Source organism: Nicotiana sylvestris, chromosome 8 (assembly GCF_000393655.2).
Source record: "Nicotiana sylvestris chromosome 8, ASM39365v2, whole genome shotgun sequence".
Lineage (NCBI taxonomy): Eukaryota > Viridiplantae > Streptophyta > Magnoliopsida > Solanales > Solanaceae > Nicotiana > Nicotiana sylvestris.
Window position 1 is genome coordinate 1,272,373 of NC_091064.1, and position 18,809 is coordinate 1,291,181.

General features: G+C 36.7%; 3 protein-coding genes across 3 annotated transcripts; 2 read left to right on the forward strand and 1 right to left on the reverse strand.

Annotated features, from left to right (window-relative positions):
- The first annotated feature begins 8,307 nt into the window (after nt 1-8,307).
- LOC138874463 (uncharacterized) lies at nt 8,308-8,622 on the forward strand. The gene has a single exon (XM_070152909.1). It carries the CDS (start codon nt 8,308-8,310, stop codon nt 8,620-8,622), a length of 315 nt encoding a protein of 104 aa, XP_070009010.1.
- Nucleotides 8,623-11,176: 2,554 nt separating this feature from the next.
- LOC104223114 (serine/threonine-protein kinase WNK8-like) lies at nt 11,177-12,112 on the reverse strand. The gene has a single exon (XM_009774511.2). It carries the CDS (start codon nt 12,110-12,112, stop codon nt 11,177-11,179), a length of 936 nt encoding a protein of 311 aa, XP_009772813.1.
- A 4,223-nt stretch (nt 12,113-16,335) lies between these two features.
- Nucleotides 16,336-17,223, forward strand: LOC104223199 (uncharacterized). Its single transcript, XM_009774607.2, has one exon. It carries the CDS (start codon nt 16,336-16,338, stop codon nt 17,221-17,223), a length of 888 nt encoding a protein of 295 aa, XP_009772909.1.
- The last annotated feature ends 1,586 nt before the right edge of the window (nt 17,224-18,809 follow it).

Consider the following 18,809-nt stretch of genomic DNA (forward strand, 5'->3'; position numbering starts at 1 on the left):
AAAAAGTAACATACTTAATTTTCAAAAAAATGCCACATATGCAGAAAAATCCATGTGGCAGGCGAATGCACCCGTATTTTTTGCCACATCAACGTTCAGGGTATACTGGCTCTCGAAAAGCCAAGTTGAGGGGTAATAAGATCACGAATAGTTTAAGGATAACTAATAATCCGCGTCAAGTTTAGGGGAATTGTAAGTTATTTTGCCATTTTCATTCTTGTCAATTCTCTCCAAGAAAAAGAAAAAAGGAAAAATAAAAAACAAATAGGAGCAAAAAGAAGAAGGCTGAAAAATGCCTAAAACCCTTCCATCTGTTCAGCTTCACTGTGAAAAATCACCCAAAAGCTCCAATGGCGGCCTTCGAACTGCTCCATCAAGCTCATCGCCACTGCTCCTACAAAACCCAATCTCACTTTTCTCCTCTTCTCCCCTCTCATTTCCACCAATTCCTCTCCTCTTCATCATCCCAATCACAACCCGAATCCCCTGAAAACCCGATTCCAGTCCAACCCGTTTGGTACATACCCAAGGACTCGCCACAATCCCTACCTACAGATACCACATTTCAAGCTTCTACCCGACCCGAGTCGAATACCCAAGACCCGGTTAACGCCGATGGTAATACGTGGACACGGGAGGATCTCCGGTACTTGAAGGAAGCACCAAAAATAACTCCGGTTTCTTACCCGACCCGAGTGGTTCCGTTACCTGAGGATCGGGTTGAAGAGGAGGGGGGAGTGGAAGCTAAGGGTGATGAGGAGCTGGAGAGAAAGAGGAGAAGAATCGAGGCGCAAAAAAGGGCGGCAATGAGGAGAGTTTTGAATGTTGAAGAGGAAATGGTTCCATTTCCAACATTGGTTAACGTGAAGAGTAGTGATGAAAAGAAGAAAAAAGTTGTTTATGATCTTAAAGAGGCCATTCGGCTTGTAAAGGTCAGATCTTTTTTTCAAATTAGTTAGGGTCGGTTACATGGATTCTTATTACTAGCATTTTGTTGTTTATGGTACAAAATTGTGACTCTTTGTAAAGTAAGTAATTGGATCATATGAATTGGAAAAAAGAGAGAAGAAAAGTTATAGAAAATGGTTCCATTTCCAACTTTGTTTAGTGGGAAGAGGGACGAAAACAAGAACAAAAAGGTTGTTTATGATCTTAAGGGTCCATGCGGCTCGTAAAGGTTAAATTTTTATTTGTTTCAACCAATGTGCTTTAATCCCGAATTAAGATTGCTCATTCGGAGCAAGGGGTGCATACTGGTGAGAAGAAAAAAAAATGAGAGCTATTTGGGAGTAGTCGTCTTGAATGGTGAAAGGAGTAGAAAAAGGAAAAGCCGAAAAGGGGGAATTAAAGCTGAAGTTACTGTGCAACAGAGTTTGTTGTTTTAAAAAAAGAAAGAGTTACTGTGTAACAGAGTACTAAAAGGGAGTTGAGGTGGTGTTCAAGATTGCTTCAAAAGTTTGGGAGGGTTGCAGCACCTGTTCAGTAATAGGCGGCGGTGAAAAAATGGAAAGAATAAGAAGAAAGGAGGAAAAGACGAAATGAAAAAGAGGAGAGAAACAGAATAACTGAAGAAGTGTGTCTCGTGGTTTAAACAGACAGGTGAACAGAAGTTAATGAAATGGAGATTTGATGTCTGAATACCACACAAAAACTAGTTGGACGGGTAAGATTTCTAAAATAGAAGTAATAGGATACTTGAGGAAGTTTATTAGTATGATTGTCATGTGGACAAATAGGATTAGATTGTATTGTAGGCTTTCTGTATCTTGTATTTGGCCAAGATTTGGGCGAAGGATTGACAAGATAACTAATGTTTGCATCAAGAATAGTTTTTGCCTAGTGATTGACATTCTCCTTATCCTAATGTTATTTTAGTTATGAAATATTATGGAAGAAGTTATGCGGAAGCATTACTGTAAAGAAAATTATACATGAATTAATCTTTTTAGTTAAAGATGGAGGTGAAGGTGGGCCGGGAAGGGATTAGAGCAGGACGGAAGAGATGGAGGGTTGAATTAGTAAGCATAGCCTAGTATGCATTTATCTCACTATATATAAATAGTAAGGTCCATGATGTTAGCAACTGCCTAATAGTAACAAGGTAGGCTATTGCAGTCCTTTAATTTTGTAGAAGAAGGTGTTACTTAGTCAAGGGTATAATTGTAAATAGCAGTATAGTTGGTTAATTATGTTAGCTGTCATTAGAAGTTACTTAACACTATTAGCTTTCATATAAGTAGTTAGTGGATGTACAATTGTCCTTTACTCAGAACATTTTTCTGCTTATCAATATACAGAGGTTGCATGTGTGCTCTTGTTCTCTCCGTCTCTCTTCTCCAAATCTAGGTATCTCCATTGTTGATCTTGTTTAAACATGACATGGTATCAGAGCCTTTTAGCCACAATTGTGAGCTAATTATCTTCGACTTTGCTGTCAATTGTTCGATGGTAGAATCCGTTCTCGAAAATTCTTCGATCTCAACAATGGCGAAACCAGATCTCGACCACAATCACATTTCGTATCTTCATCCTTCAGACACTACCGGAGCGCCGATAGTCTCAATTCAGTTGACCGGAACTGAAAATTACTCTGTTTGGAGCCGTGCGATGCGAATCCGTTTGTTAGGAAAGAACAAATTAGGGTTGATCGACGGTAATCTGAAAAGAGATGATTTTGAGAAGGATCTAGGTCATCGGTGGGACAGGTGCAACGCAATTGTGCTTGGATGGATAATGAGTTCTGTTTCGAATGAGTTGTTAACATGCATAGTGTACGCAAAAGATGCATATCGTGTCTGGGAAGATATGAGGGAGCGTTTGATAAAGTCAACGCATCTAGGGTTTATCAGCTCCACAAAGAGATTGCAACACTTTATCAAGGAACAAACAGTGTTTCTGTATATTTTACCAAACTCAAAGAGTTATGGGATGAGTACGAAAGCATGACTCCTCCAAGCTGTGACTGTAGGAGATCTAAGGATTTCAATGAACATTTACATAGGCAAAAACTAATGCAATTTCTGATGGGACTTAATGGGAATTATGAGCAGGCAAAGAGTCAAATCCTTATGACTAATCCCACTCCAAGTGTTAGCAAAGCGTATTCCATGATAATTGAGAGAGAGAGTCAGAGATCATTTTCAAATGTATCTATGGTAGGAGAAGATCAGAAGCCACAACTTTTCTGTCCACGAAAGGAGGCAGTTATCCAAAACCTAAGAATAATTGGAACATTCAGTGTGATTTTTGTAAGATGAAAGGGCATAGTAAAGAGAATTGTTGTAAAATAGTAGGTTATCCTACAGACTTTAAGTTCAGAAAGAAAGGACAGGGCAACTCAACTGCCTACAATGCCAATGCAGGGAATTATGCACCAAATGTTCCTGGACCTAATGCAGGTAGAAATAATGATGGAGATGCAACTGCCTTAAATGAGATGTCGAGGCCACCAACGTTTACTACTGATCAATACAATCAGATCCTTAGAATGCTGAACAAAGAGCCTTCTCAGGAAAATATGGCTAATAGGGCAGGTACTATTCATTCTTTTATGGCTAGTGTAGCAAAGAAGGATTGGATTATAGATACAGGGGCAACGAATCATATGATATCTGATTTAGATATGTTGCATTCTGTTCGCAAAGCTGATTCCTTAAGCAGTAAAATAGTGCAAATGCCAAATGGTCAGGTGACTTCATTGTCTCATATTGGGGACCGTTTACTTTCGAAAGATGCAGTAATGAGGGATGTATTATTTGTTCTTGATTTTCAGTATAACTTGATGTCAGTATCAAAAGTAACTAAAGACCTTCATTGCTCTGTTACCTTTTTCCCCGACTTTTGTTTGTTCCAGGACCTCTCAAGTGGGAGGGTGAAGAGGATTGGTAGAGAGAAAGGAGGCTTATATCTCTTTGTTTCTGATGCTGATTCAATAAGCAGAGGACTAATTGTTACTGCGAAGGAAAAGAATATTGATGTTTCATTGTGGCACATGAGATTGGCTCATGCTTCTGGAGGAGCTATGAGGGAATTGCTTGGAGCAGACACTCAAGATTGTAAGAATGTAGTCAATAAGTGTGGGATATGCCCCTTAGCCTAGATTGCCTTTTCCTTCTTCAAGTACTAGCAAAACTACTGCAGTAATTCAACTATTATACTTGGATGTATGGGGTCCTTATCATATTCCTACCTTTGATGGTAATAAGTTTTTCTTAACTGTGGTTGATGATTTCTCTCGTGTGACTTGGATTTTCTTATTGAAGTTTAAGAGTGATGTGCTACTAATCTTGAGAAATTTCTTTAAAATGGTGCATACTCAATTCAGCACATCTGTACAATCTGTGAGATCAGATAATGGTGGTGAGTTTGTGAATTCTAAATTCATTGCACTCTTGAGGGAATTGGGCAGTCCATTTGAGGACTTGTGTCTACTCTCCTCAGCAGAATGGTGTGGCTAAGAGAAAGCATAGGCACATCCTTGAAGTTGCAAGAGCCATAAGATTTCAAGGCCATATTCCTTTGAAATTTTGGGGGCATTGTATCCTGGCTGCTGTTTACATCATTAATAGATTACCTTCTGTCATTTTGCAGGGTAAATCACCTTATGAGCTATTTTATGGTAAGAAACCTATGGTTCATCACTTTAGAACCTTAGGTTGTCTTTGTTATGCTAGTGTTCTATCAAGAGGTGATAAGTTTGGTGCAAGGGCTGTGAAGACTGTCTTCATGGGATATTCCAATGTCACAAAAGGATATGTCCTATATGACTTGCAGAAACAACAATTCTTCATTAATAGAGATGTCACATTCGGAGAAACAATTTTTCCCTTCCAGGACAATTCGACCAGGGATCAATCTGTTCCTATACCCTCTGATGTTTTTGATTCTGCAGAAACAACTCCACTTATTTCTAGCTCCCAGGATGCTTCTCCTTTTGCAGCTGATACACCAGTTCCAACTGAGTCTCCTTCTACAGTTTCAGTGTCATCACCAGTTATCCCACCTTCTGATTCTCATTTGCTGGATGATTTATCCTCCACTTTTGTTGACAACTTTGAGGAGACCTTAGCACCTCTACCAGTTGAAGATGATACTTGTCTTAGAAGATCTCAACGAGTCACCAAACAGCCCTTATGGTTAATGGATTATGTGACTACTACTTCTACTACACAACCATATTCCATGTCCCATTATGTGTCTTATACTCAGTTGTCCAGCCCCTACCAAGCCTATTCGGGTGCTCTCTCAGCTACATTAGAACCTAAATCTTTTCATGAAGCCTCTAAGGATAGTCGTTGGGTTGATGCTATGAATGCTGAAATTCAAGCTCTGCAAGACAACAGAACTTGGGAGTTAGTTCCTTTACCACCTGGAAAATCACCAATTGGGTGCAGATGGGTGTACAAGGTGAAACTAAAGGTTGATGGGGAGGTTGAAAGGTTTAAGGCCAGGTTAGTGGCCAAAGGATACAGTCAAACTGAAGGTTTTGATTATCATGAGACGTTTTCGCCTGTGGTGAAGATTGTCACTGTTCGAACAGTTCTTTCTTTGGCTGCTATGCAAGCTTGGCATATTCATCAACTAGATGTGTATAATGCCTTCTTGCAGGGTGATTTACATGATGAGGTGTATATAGAATTGCCTCAGGGATTCTCAAGTCAGGGGGAGTCCAAGCTAGTATGCAGACTTCTCAAATCCCTGTATAGATTAAAACAAGCGAGCAGACAATGGAACTTGAAACTCACAGAGGCACTACTGCAATCAGGTTTCAATCAGAGTAGTCTTGATCACTCTCTCTTTATCAGAAAAGAGGGAAGCAGTATAGTGGTGATACTTGTCTATGTAGACGATATGTTAGTTACTGGGAACGACCTGAAGATGATACAAGACACAAAGGAGTCATTGCACAAAGCTTTCAAAATTAAAGACTTGGGAGAGTTGAAATTTTTCCTAGGAATGGAATTCAGCAGATCAAGCGAAGGGATTCTAGTGAATCAAAGGAAATATGCACTAGAGATTATATCTGATCTGGGCCTGGGAGATACAAAACCATCTTGGACACCATTGGAAGTCAATGTGAAATTAATAGTACAGGAGTATGATAAACTGATAGAAAAGAAGGATGATCCTCTTCTTGCAGACAGAAATCAGTATCAAAGGCTGATAGGAAAATTGTTATACCTCACTTTGACAAGGCCAGACATTGCTTATGTTGTACAAACATTGAGTCAGTTTTTACAACAACCAAAGAAATCACATTGGGAAGCAGCCATGCCAGTAGCAAGATACATCAAAAGAGAGCCTGGCTTGGGAGTTTTGTTCAACAGTAAACGTTCCAATAAACTCATTGTATACTGTGATGCAGACTGGGCCTCTTGTCCAAATACAAGAAAATCAGTTTCAGGATTTCTAATCAAGTATGGGGATTCATTAGTATCATTGAAGTCCAAGAAACAAAGCATAGTTTCTAAAAGCTCAGCAGAAGCAGAGTACAGAAGCATGACAACTGCAGTTTCAGAAGTTGTTTGGTTGACTGCTCTATTGAAGGAGTTGGAAGCAGATGTACTACCAATTAATCTGTTTTGTGATAATAAAGCAGCTTTGCAAATAGCTGCAAATCCAGTATACCACGAGAGAACCAAACATATTGAAATAGACTGTCACTTTATTAGGGAGAAGATACTATTGGGCCTAGTGAAAGCACAACATGTTGGATCAAAGGATCAAGTAGCAGACATTTTGACAAAAGGATTGAGCGGAGTACAACATGAATACTTGACAGGCAAGCTGGGATTGCTGAACATCTTTGCACTTACCAGCTTGAGGGGAGTGTAGAAGAAGGTGTTACTTAGTCAAGGGTATAATTGTAAATTGCAGTATAGTTGGTTAATTATGTTAGCTATCATTAGAAGTTAGTTAACACTATTAGCTTTCATATAAGTAGTTAGTGGATGTACAATTGTCATTTACTCATAACATTTTCTGCTTATCAATATACAGAGCTTGCATGTGTGCTCTTGTTCTCTCCGTCTCTCTTCTCCAAATCTAGGTATCTCCATTGTTGATCTTGTTCAAACATGACAACAATGTTAGTGCCTATATAATTTGATGCTAATATGGCCTATGAAACGACCCGTAATTGTTGAACGAATAGGGTAGGGTGGGGGTGGGGGGATATAAATGTGCTTTTAGTGCTTCTCAGCGAGTAACGTTACGTGCTTTTGCAGATGGCCAAGTACTTGAGACAATTGATGCTAGATACTAAAGTAAGTAATATGCATCTTTCTGCTCTTAATTCAAGTTGTTCTTTATGAATTCGTGCTTATTTTGTCATAATGTGTGCAGAAAGGTACTGTTACCAAAGATATCACAAAAGCAGTGAAAGAAGCAAAGCGAGGTGTACCTTTCAAAAAAATCAAAGCTGCAATTGTTTATGTAGGAATTGGGAAGGTACACTTGCCTCTTTCTCTTCTTCATCAAAGATTCTTAAGCTTCATTAGATAGTGATTACTGGAATGCAACTCTTGATGCTTTTCCCCGAAACACTGTTTGCAGGTTAGTTTCCAAGATGAGGCACTGTGTGAAAATGTTGGCTCATTTGTACACGTTTTTTTGCGTCAGAAGCCTGGTGGCCTAAAAAAACAGTAAGCAACTCTTGCTTATATCCTTATTGATTTGTTTGGTTAAGGCCCTGTAAAAAGTCCTGCTTCTCTTCCCTCCCATTTAGGATGTTCATCAAATGAGAAGTACTATAGCAAAATTAAGAAGATAGCCGTCTCTCTTTTTCAAATTCCTAGGTATAGAAGATGGTACAGCAGCAGTAGTGCTGCAAGATTTCCCTCACACAACCCTCATCCAATTCTTCAGTCCTGTGGTCTTCAGCATTGGTTCAAGAATTGGCAAGAATTGAGAAAGAATAAACTTACAGCAAGCACTTTTGGTCAAGCTGTTGGTTTTTTTCCCAAGCGCAGACCCCAACTCTGGTTGGAGAAAATCGGGGTGATTGAACCCTTCTTGGGTAATTTAGCTACGTGTTGGAGTAACATCAAAGAAGAGGAGGCTCTTGAGAGATATAAGCTGATAACTGGCAATCCTGTTTCTTTTACTGATTTTCAGGTGTATCGGGAAACGAAGATGGAGAATGACTGGCTTGCTGCTTCCGCCGACGGTGTAGTTGACAGGTTTGTTTATCAGTTGCCATCCAGAGGGGTTTTGGAGATCAAGTGCCCTTTCTTCAAAGGTGATATGAGTGCGGCAACTCCTCGGAAAAGAATTCCTATTTAGTATGTTCCTCAAGCTCAGGGTTTAATGGAAATATTGGATCGAGATTGGATGGACTTTTATGTTTGGACTACAAAAGGAAGCAGTTTGTTTAGGTTGTATCGTGACGAAGAATATTGGGAACTCTTGAAGATTGCACTTTCTGACTTTTGGTGGAAGCACGTCCAGCCAGCAAAGGAGTTGTACAAGAGATCGGAGATCAAAAATCCCCTTGTCAAACTACGCTCCTATAAGTCAGAACCTCAGCATGAATTGTTCCGGTCTATCATCTATGAAAGCAGGCGTGTGCTTGATAATTCTGTGTTGCTTATGTGTGAAGTTGATGGAAAATTGCAAAACTGAGATTCCTTTAGAAAGATTCAGTGGTACTTCTATAAGCATACTTGAAGTGGAAGATCACATGCATTGACATGGGCCAGTTGAGCAAATGAACTGGCCCATGTTAGAGCAGATGTTTGGGCAAAGTTGGCTCAAACTCTTATGGAGATAAGGTACATTTTGGGTCAGTTCTTTTAACTTTTCTAAGTCTTAAGCTGCACCTATCAACAGTAACCTGGTTTCAGTTTGCATTTACATTGGTCAGTTAAGTTGGAAATTGCTGTTGTCGACCCAATAACAACCTTCAAATAGGAGCGGGAAGCGGTGATTGCAGAATGAGAATCCCCACGTGTTGGTATAAGTTGTTCCTTTATCTTTCAAATTGTTTTGTTGATTTTCTTATCTATCTCAGCTGCTGCTCTATTATCATTCTAAACACCCTCTTTTAATCTGTAAATCAGAATCTGATAAACTATTCCCAAAAACGAGTTGAGCTTTGCATGGTTTATTTTCTATCTAAAATATCAGAAGAATAAAGGAGTATATATTCCTGCTTGATGGAGCAATTATATGCCTGCGGCAAAAATTCTATGCCTTTTTTTTTTGTCCCCTCTTTTAGAGTGGTCATGGTGGGTGTTATTCTTTGTAAGCACCGTAACATAAATGATGAATGCCTTTAGTTATCAGAATTCATGGCTTTACATTAAATGCCCTTACCAGTTAGTTTGATTCATTCGCTGTGGTGTCTCACCCTCTTGTTTATGTTACTTTGTACAGGTTGTCTATTGCTCTCCATGCTACTACAGATGACGTGTTCTACGCAGTCATGTTATATTCCAGAGCATGCAAAAAATTATGCTGCAGTTATGTATAAGTACTATGTCGTTGATGACGTGTTACTTATTGAAATGTGTCACCGTCTCATTTAAAAGTTTAAACTGTTAAAGGAAACAGTCTTTTAATTACCTTAATTATATTATGTCGTCAACATTATTAAGTTCTTATTTCGTGTGCAGGTAGAGATTCATGTCAATATCCATCAGCAAGGTAACTTAATTCTTATACTTCTTTTCTTTAACTTAACCTTGTTAGCACATAGAAATTCTGACTAATCTTGGGAATTTTACAGCACAAATGCATCTATTATGAACATAAGCAATGCCAGTGGATCCAGAGTATTTGGCGCCGGACCAAACACACCATCTACCTCATCAGCTGCCGCGACAAGTAGCTCTTTTAATTATCATTTCTACATCTTAGCATACCTTGTTGTGATACTGCTAGCCCTAACACTGAAGCTAATTTCGTAATATTGGTTTAGTTACTTTTTCAAAAGTGAGGCTTGACTCTCAAGTCATTCCCAAGAGGGGTAGTTTCAAGTACCTTGGATCGGTTATTCAGGGGATCGGGGAGATTGACGAGGATGTCACACACCGTGTAGGGGTGGGGTGGATGAAGTGGAGGTTAGCGTCGGGAGTCTTGTGTGACAAGAAAGTGCCACCGTTACTAAAAGGTAAGTTTTATAGAGCAGTGGTTAGGCCTGCCATGTTATATGGAACTGAATGTTGGCCGGTAAAGAACTCACACATCCAGAAGATGAAAGTAGCAGAGATGAGGATGTTGAGGTGGATGTGCGGGCATACAAGGATGGATAAGATTAGGAATGAAGATATTCGAGAGAAGGTGGGTGTGGCCCCCATGGAGGACAAGATGCGGGAAGTAAGACTCAGATGGTTCGGGCACATTCAGAGGAGGAGCACTGATGCACCGATGAGGAGGTGTGAGCGACTGACTGTAGTGGGCACGCGGAGAGGCAGAGGGCGACCTAAGAAGTATTGGGGAGAGGTGATCAGACAGGACATGGCACGACTTAGGATTACTGAGGACATGGCCCTTGACAGGGAATTATGGAGGTCAAGCATTAAGGTTGTAGGTTAGGGGAAAATTGTGAATATTTCTACAGCACAATAGAGTGAGACTAGCCAGTTAGGAGTTAGACTAAGAATGCCATTGGTCGTCTATTGATGCAGGACTTTACCTGCTAGTTTTTACTATACTAGCCATCTATTTCGTATTTCGTATTCTGTATTTCATATCTCCTATATTGCTGTTATTTTATTATGCATTTTTATGGTACTAATATATCGTCTCCTGTTGCTTTTTTGAGCCGAGGGTCTCCTGGAAACAACCTCTCTACCCTTCGGGGTAGGGGTAAGGTTTGCGTACATATTACCCTCCCCAGACCCCACTTGTGGGATTATACTGGGTCGTTGTTGTTTACTTTTTCAAAAAGGGTAAAAGCAATGTCTCAAAGACAAGAATTGGAAAGTTCAAATGAAAAGGCAAAACTCAAAAGTAAGAAAACAGATTCAGAATACAAGAAAATATGTCAAAGAAGATATGAAACTGTCTTTTCCTTTTCCATTATGAAACTGTTTAAATGAAAAGGCAAAACTTACATTTTGAAGGTTCCATTAATTAGGACAAGAGCAATTCTAATATTAGCAATACATTCTGGAAAAGAAAAGGTTCCTATCTACTCTAAACTTTCTCCAACATAAAATGTTTGTAAAAGAATCTAACACTTTATTCCCCTGAAAGGATGACTAACTACAAAACTGGCAGTAGGAGCACAAGCCTCCATTGTTGATGATCCACCATTGTACACAAAGAATGGATCTTCCAGCAACTCTTCTGCGGACGGCCTAACAGACATGGGAAGCAAACACTTCTCAATGATATCCTTCACTCTGGAGTCTTTTACCTTTCCAAGAAATGCAGGTTTTTCACCAGTGATATACACTTTCCTAAGTATTTGCCCTTGATTGTTGCATTCCCTATATGGATATTCACCCGTAACCATCTCAAGTAGACACATCCCGAATGCATATATGTCCACCAGTTCATTGTATTCACCATCGTAGAGCTCAGGAGCCATGAATTGAGGCGTTCCCTTAACCTCTTTGGCGAAATCACCCTCCATAAGATGAATCGCCAACCCAAAATCTCCAAGCTTAACCTGTTTGCCACCACTCTGAACAAAAATATTATCACACTTGATGTCTCTATGAATGATCTTTGGGTTTTGTCCATGAAGAAAGCTCAAACCTTCAAGAATCTGCCTACCCCAGTTCTTAATATTCCCCAAGTCAATACCAGTCCCGTTATTACTCTTCAACATATACTTTGTCAAACTGCCCGAAGGGAATAATTCTGTGATCATGTTTAGAGTTTTTGCCTCGGAATCAAACCAGTAAGAGAGGCACTTCATAACCCTCTCATGGTTTAAAGATTGCAATAGAACAGCCTCAGAGAACAACTTTTCTGGGGTTTTTAATAATGCTTCACCATCTTCTCCATGAAAACTTATTTGGTTCCACGCAATTTCAATGTTCTGAACTTGATCAAAACCTAGGTACACCTCTTTAAAAGCGCCTTCACCTAACACGTCACTATATCTAACGAACCTACCACATGGAGATTTCTCTTCAACTTTCTGTAACCCGTAATCCATCGTAGCTTAAATTCAAACTTGAAGAAAACAAAGAGATTGGAAACACAGAGGAAAAAAGATCAAAGCGGGTGTTCAAAGAATGCTTCGATTGCAGCTGTAAAAGAATCCATAACTAACGACAAATTTGGCTGAAAACGCATGATGTTCGATAGCTTAATATCAGACATTGATGAGGATAATCTCAACCTTTTCATCTCATGAATTTATGCATTAAACAGAATGAAAAAACGATGAAATTGAGTGCCGAATGATGAGATTAATGTAGGTAAAATATAGTGAAGGCAGGGCGTAATATTTCTTTTTCGTTCGAACTTAGTAGTTATATAGGATTAGTGAAAATACTTCCTTAATTGAGTTCAAGTAGGATTAGTGAAAAGTTAGGATTTCAATATTGCGTTCCAATTATTTTTTCTTTTATTTCACAAAATTAGAAGCTTCTGCCTTCACGGTAAAGATTTCCTAAAGTTTTACAGTTATTTTCCTCATTTGACTTGGATTGAAAGATAGAAGAGATTTGAACTTCGAAATTTTTCTAGATTCTTTATAAAGACAATAAAGACAATAATAAATAGGTTCATTTAGTTAATAATTAGTAAACTTCAAAATATCTTTGTTTTCCACACACAAATAAAAACATTGTTTTGTTTAGTCACAAAGAGGAATTTTAAATTACGAAATTACTTTCAAAACTAAATTATTGTTAAGTAAGGTAAAAGAATTCAAATTGGATGTGTTTTTAAATAATTTTAAAAGGGAAATCAACTCTTAAGCCTTAACGATGTAAAAGTTTTTGGTTAATCTATTTTCTTAAATTAAAAAAAGGCAAAATATCTCCCTCTTCTCTTTTGGCAAATTACAAGCATTCCTTTTTTCTTTTGCTTTCTTGGAAATACTTTAAGGGGTCGTTTGGTTACAAAAATATGAGGTTATAATTCAGGAATAAAATATGTGAAGTAGAAATTTTTAATTTCGAGATTATTTATATCACAATTATGTTTTATTTTTATACCACACTCTATGAAGGATGGCAATCTCGGGATTACTAATTCTGGGATAAAACAACATATTGGTCATGCATTTGTCCTTCTCCAAAATTTTCTCCCAAATTCTTTTAAAAAATTGAATGCTAAATTTGGAAATAAAGGTTTATCCAAATTTATCTAATTTAAATAAAATACATATTTTATATTATACCTCATATTCTCATTTTTAATCAAATGAACTAAGCATCTACAAAAAAATGGTATCTCCATTAAATAATCATCCCTATTTAATCTGTGTATTGTAATCCTTACGTTATAATTAATAATTAATAATTGCACACAAGCAACAAATATTGACTAAGTCAGCATGTAATATTTTTATTGTTCTTTTTTAAACTTATGACAACGTGTACAAAAATACAGCCAGTATTATATATATGCTTGTTGTAGAATTAATGTAAGTATTACAGTTGTGATTTGGATAGAAAAAGATATTCATATTCCTATTTATTTTGCTAGATGTAGAGTGGTATTTTAGAGAAGATTTCTTTTCATTTTCTAAAGATTACAAATTAATTTGGTATAAAGAATTACATACAATTACCTTTTAAGTAATCTGATTGTAAATTCCTTGTGAATTTGTAAATAAAAAGGGTCTAATTTTTATTATGTTGATAGTAAAATTCGTTTTGCACTTTTACTAGTATAAGTACTTGTATGGCGCGCAAACGTCATTAAAGAATATTAATCATATTAAAGTATGATCTGATTTGTTACCATAAATGTTGTCTTATGTCACTATAAGTACACAACAATTAAAAAAAAATTATGTATTAAGTTTAAAAGAATCATATAGCATTTCGAATAATTTTTGGATGAAACTCAAATATAATAATTATATATTTGTGCTACAAATAACCTGAAAATATAACATGATTCAAACAATATCTTAAAACTTCTTTATCTACTATACGATTTTTTTAAAAAAAATTTACTACCTTTAACCACTCAGTCATCAAGCAAAATGATTGGTCGTTGTTGAATTAGAGTAATCCTCTTCACCTATTGAGTTAATCAACAAAGAAATAATTAGTTGCATCTTGTGCTGCTTCTTATCCTTTCCATGTTTTTTTCCCGAGCCGATGGTCTATCAAAAACAGTCTCTTTATCTTCACAAGGTAAGGGTAAGATCTTCGTACACACGACCGTCCTTAGACCCCACTTATGAGATTATACTGAATTTGTTATTGTTGTTGAAATAATTAGTTACATCTATTTTGAAATAAGACAAGAGGGGTTGCTCTGATGGTAAGCAACCCCCACTTCCAACCGAGAGGTTGTGAGTTCGAGTCTCCCCAAGAGCAAGATGGGAAGTTCTTGGAGGGAAGGATGCCGGTGGTCTATTTGGAAACAGAGGTAAGGTCTGCGTACACACTACCCTCCCCAGACCCCACTAAGTGGGATTATACTGGGTTGTTGTTGTGCATCTAAACCGTGCAAGTGGTTCGAGAGTATTTTGAACACAAGTAATGCACGTGAACTCGTAACCTTTACATTAGATCCGCCCCTGCACAACCAGAAGAGAACATGTTAATTAGACCAGCAAATTAAAGGGTTTTATCATACCAAATCTTAGGTTAGTATTTTTTGAACTCTTGGATTACACTATTTTAACCAATCATATATAATCTAAAATTTTCATTAGATTAATTTATTTTTTATTTACGTTGTCAATATATATAAGCACTAGTTTTTTACTAGCGACAAACTATCTCTTAAATCTTACCAAATGCGTTTATTCAAAATTATTTTGGAAAAAAAAAAAAAAACTTAGTAAATTATAGTATATAGCTATCATTATTGCGAACATTATTTCTAATTAAGTTGATACTTGTTCAGAATGTACATCCTCTTTCTCTTTTTGGTTCTCGTCCGTTATTCAGTATCCGCATCACGACTCCAATTAATCTGAATTTGCATTGCGTAAGTTCCATTTAATGGTGACATGCTTACTAACAGAATTTTTTCATATATAAAACTCGAACCCAAAACCTCTGATCAAAGGTGAAAGAAATTTCATGTACCACTACCCTAAACTAAATATTATTTAACCAAGTCAAATGAGGCACATATTTTCTCTAGTCATTTGCTTTATTTAATTTTTATTTTTAATGTAAATAGACTGCTATCACATTGTGGGACCGCACATCCAATATATATATTGCTGGAACTATTCCTGGTTTTATAAGCATTAATTAATTATCCTTAATTCCTACCAAGTTGGAATATAATTATAGTAAAATATTATATTAAAGCCATGTGCATGCATTTCCTCATTAATAATTGGAGCAAAACTCTCGTCGATACCTTAACTGAAATGCAATTATCCATTTGATTTTTTTAAATAACCTTGGTGTCTCGGATAGTTTGTGCCCACCTTAACTACCTTCATGGGATATTTCTTATTCTCACCGGCGTAAATATCGGATAACTTATCCACCAAAACTTGGACAGATGAAAAGAAACCACCTATTATTTTTTCTTTCGCTGATATTTATGTTTTGACAATGTTTTAAATTATTTATATATTAGTAGTCCCATTTTTGTTATATAGTAGTAGTATGTTTTTTTGGCTCACTTAACCAAAATTGAAAAACCAAGAGATATCACGACGTAGTTTTAAAAAAAAAAAAAAAACATGACAAAGAATTCTAAGTCAAATGATGAATGTAAAAGAAAATATAACATGGCATGACCTATTTGAGAGTTGCGTATAACTCATTAATGTCGTGTTAGTATTTAAATGCCAACTGCCTTTAATTTGTTGAATGATTGTGAAATCATGTAAATCACTTTTTTTTTAAAATTTTTATATGGTATCTGATATTTGTATTGAGGTCCCTAATGATACGGAGTCGCGCTGCTTAAAGCCTATTAAAGGAGGAATCGTTCGCTACCAAAAAAAAATTCATTTCTAGGGATCAAATTCGAGATCTCTAGTTAACGATAGAAGAATATTATTCATTCTACCACAACCTTTAAAGATAAATCAGTATCTTAATTTATACACAAGAAGTCGAATATTTTAGAAAAATAAAAGTAAGTTGACAAATGGACACTTTATCTATTAGTAGCCACTCATTGTGGCCTATGATGTCCCCTATTCTTCTACTATTTTTTTAGGTGGTTTTTTTGTACATTTCATATTATATCATCTTCTTCTTCTTCTTTTCTCTCTATATGGAAGAGAAAAACCAACATCTCCTTCAACCTCTCATAAAACCAACCACAAAAAACTCTGCCATATACCCCTCTTCCAATCTTGAAGTTGATGAAAATAGCCACAAAAGCACTTCATCAAATACAAGTATATTTCTTAGGCTTGTTGTGGTCATTTTTGCAATAGTAGTCTCCTTATGGGCAAATTATGAAGCCTCCAAAGGTTTTTCCATAACAATTGTCAATGAAGCTGATGCTACATTTGCAAAGAGGCGTTTTGATCTCTTTTTCGTATCGAACGATGAAGCCACACGTTTACTTTTGAAGACAAGTAAATTTGTCGAAAATATTCTTTACCCTACTAGTGATGATGATTTTGGCCAACCCCAGATCAAGAAGCAAGTTAAACATGTCATACTCCGGCTATCTAGCCGGAATATGACTCGTCCAATCATCGTTGAGTCCCGTGACAACAACGATGAGTTTGTTCTACGTATAAGTCCTTCAATTTTGTATAGTCCAAATTATAAGCATGCCATGTTTTTGGCACTTCAAAAAGGCATGGCGCGTATATGGCTATGGAATGGTCAAGGCAATGCCCCGGCTAGTCTTGTAAATGGAATGATTGAGTATATTACTAGTTTAGCTAGTTATGGACGTGCAATATCAGAATCTGAATCAGTTGAGCCAGTGACAATAGGACGGAGTTGTTGGAAGAGCAAGAATTCAAGAACCATAGCAAAGTTTTTGAATTATAGTGAGGGGAAAAGAGAAGGATTTGTTAGAAGATTGAATCAAGCAATGAAAAATGGTTGGCATGAGAAAATGATTGATGATACATTAGGAATACCAGCTTGGCATCTATGTGAAACTTATAATTCTTCAGGTAAATTGTTAAATTCTGTGTAAGAGAATATGACATTGTCACATTATGTTGGTTATTTATGTCAAGATCAAGCTATTATTGGATGACAATTGGCAACATCATCACATGACCCCAAATGGGTGCACAAGCAAAAGAACATGGCTATAAATTAAATAAATTGAAGTGGGGTTGGAGCATTATTTCCATTCTTATTCAGATAATTGACAGATCACTTTACCATTATTTATCAATTGCTTCATTTTTTTTCTTTATTAGTTAATTTATCGTGGTCAACAATTTTGTATGGTGATTCTTTTTTATTTTATTTTATGGATCAATAATATTTATCATGTACTTTTAATGTGCGACTAAAATTCCAAACGGCCGGGCAGGCTAGGTTTTTCATTTTCAAGACTCGATTTAAATATTATTGGTTAAAGGGAGCGGAATCTCAATCATCTCATCGCTCCCGGCCCTTGATGGTGACGCTAGAGGATTCCATTTATAATGCGTATGGCTTTCTATTATCATACCTCATTGGTATGATGTTGGGAGGGTTTGAAACTTATCGTATTATTTTGGAAAATCTATACAATACAATCGTTCTTCAAAATAATAGCTGGTAAATATACAACAACAACATATCCAGTAAAATTCCACTAATGGGGTCTGGAAAGAGTAGAGTGTACATAGACCTTATCTCTGCCCCGAAAGGATAGAGAGACTGTTTTCGAGAGGCTCTCGGCTCAACAGAAGAGACTAGCTGACAAATATATATATTTTATATGTTAATATATAATATAAATATAATATACATAAATTGATTATATATATTTTAAATCCTTGGCTATCAGCTGTAATTATTTTGTATTGAGTGGCCAAAAAGCCCTTGTAAGACATTCATGGTTTTTTGATGCGCGGGGATAAGGTAGGATACGGTGTGAGATTAAACTTATATTGTGTTTGGTTGACCGGATAAATTTATACCATCAACCAAATATAGTATAAGTTTAAACTCATACTTGGTTCTGAATATCCCTCTTTATCTCACAAACTTGAGATTATTTTATCCCACTTTCCAGGTGTAATAAATTAGTTCATAGATTATAATTTCAGAACTATAATATATGACAAGAATAAAGAGTTAACCAGCACAATTCTAGCAATCAACTTCAGAATATTAGTTGACAATACAGTAGTATTTCTTTTGGTTTTATCAACGACGACGACGACCCAGTGAAATCTCATTTCAGTGACAATTTTGGAATATTAGTTGACAATACAATAGTATTTCTTTTGGTTTTATCAACAACGACGACGACGACCCAGTGAAATCTCATTTCAGTGACAATTTTGGAATATTAGTTGACAATACAATAGTATTTCTTTTGGTTTTATCAACAACGACGACGACGACCCAGTGAAATCTCACTAGTGAGGTCTCTCAGCAATGTGTACGCTAACCTTACCTCTACCCGAGGGGTATAGAGAGGCTTTCCTAAAAGACCCTCGACTCAAGAAGACGTAATAGAGCACTTTCATCTATTATTCCATGATTTTTTTTTGTTTATAACAGGACTCTGCATTTGAGTCAACTCGAGCCAGCCTTTTTCCAATTAAATTTTTAAAA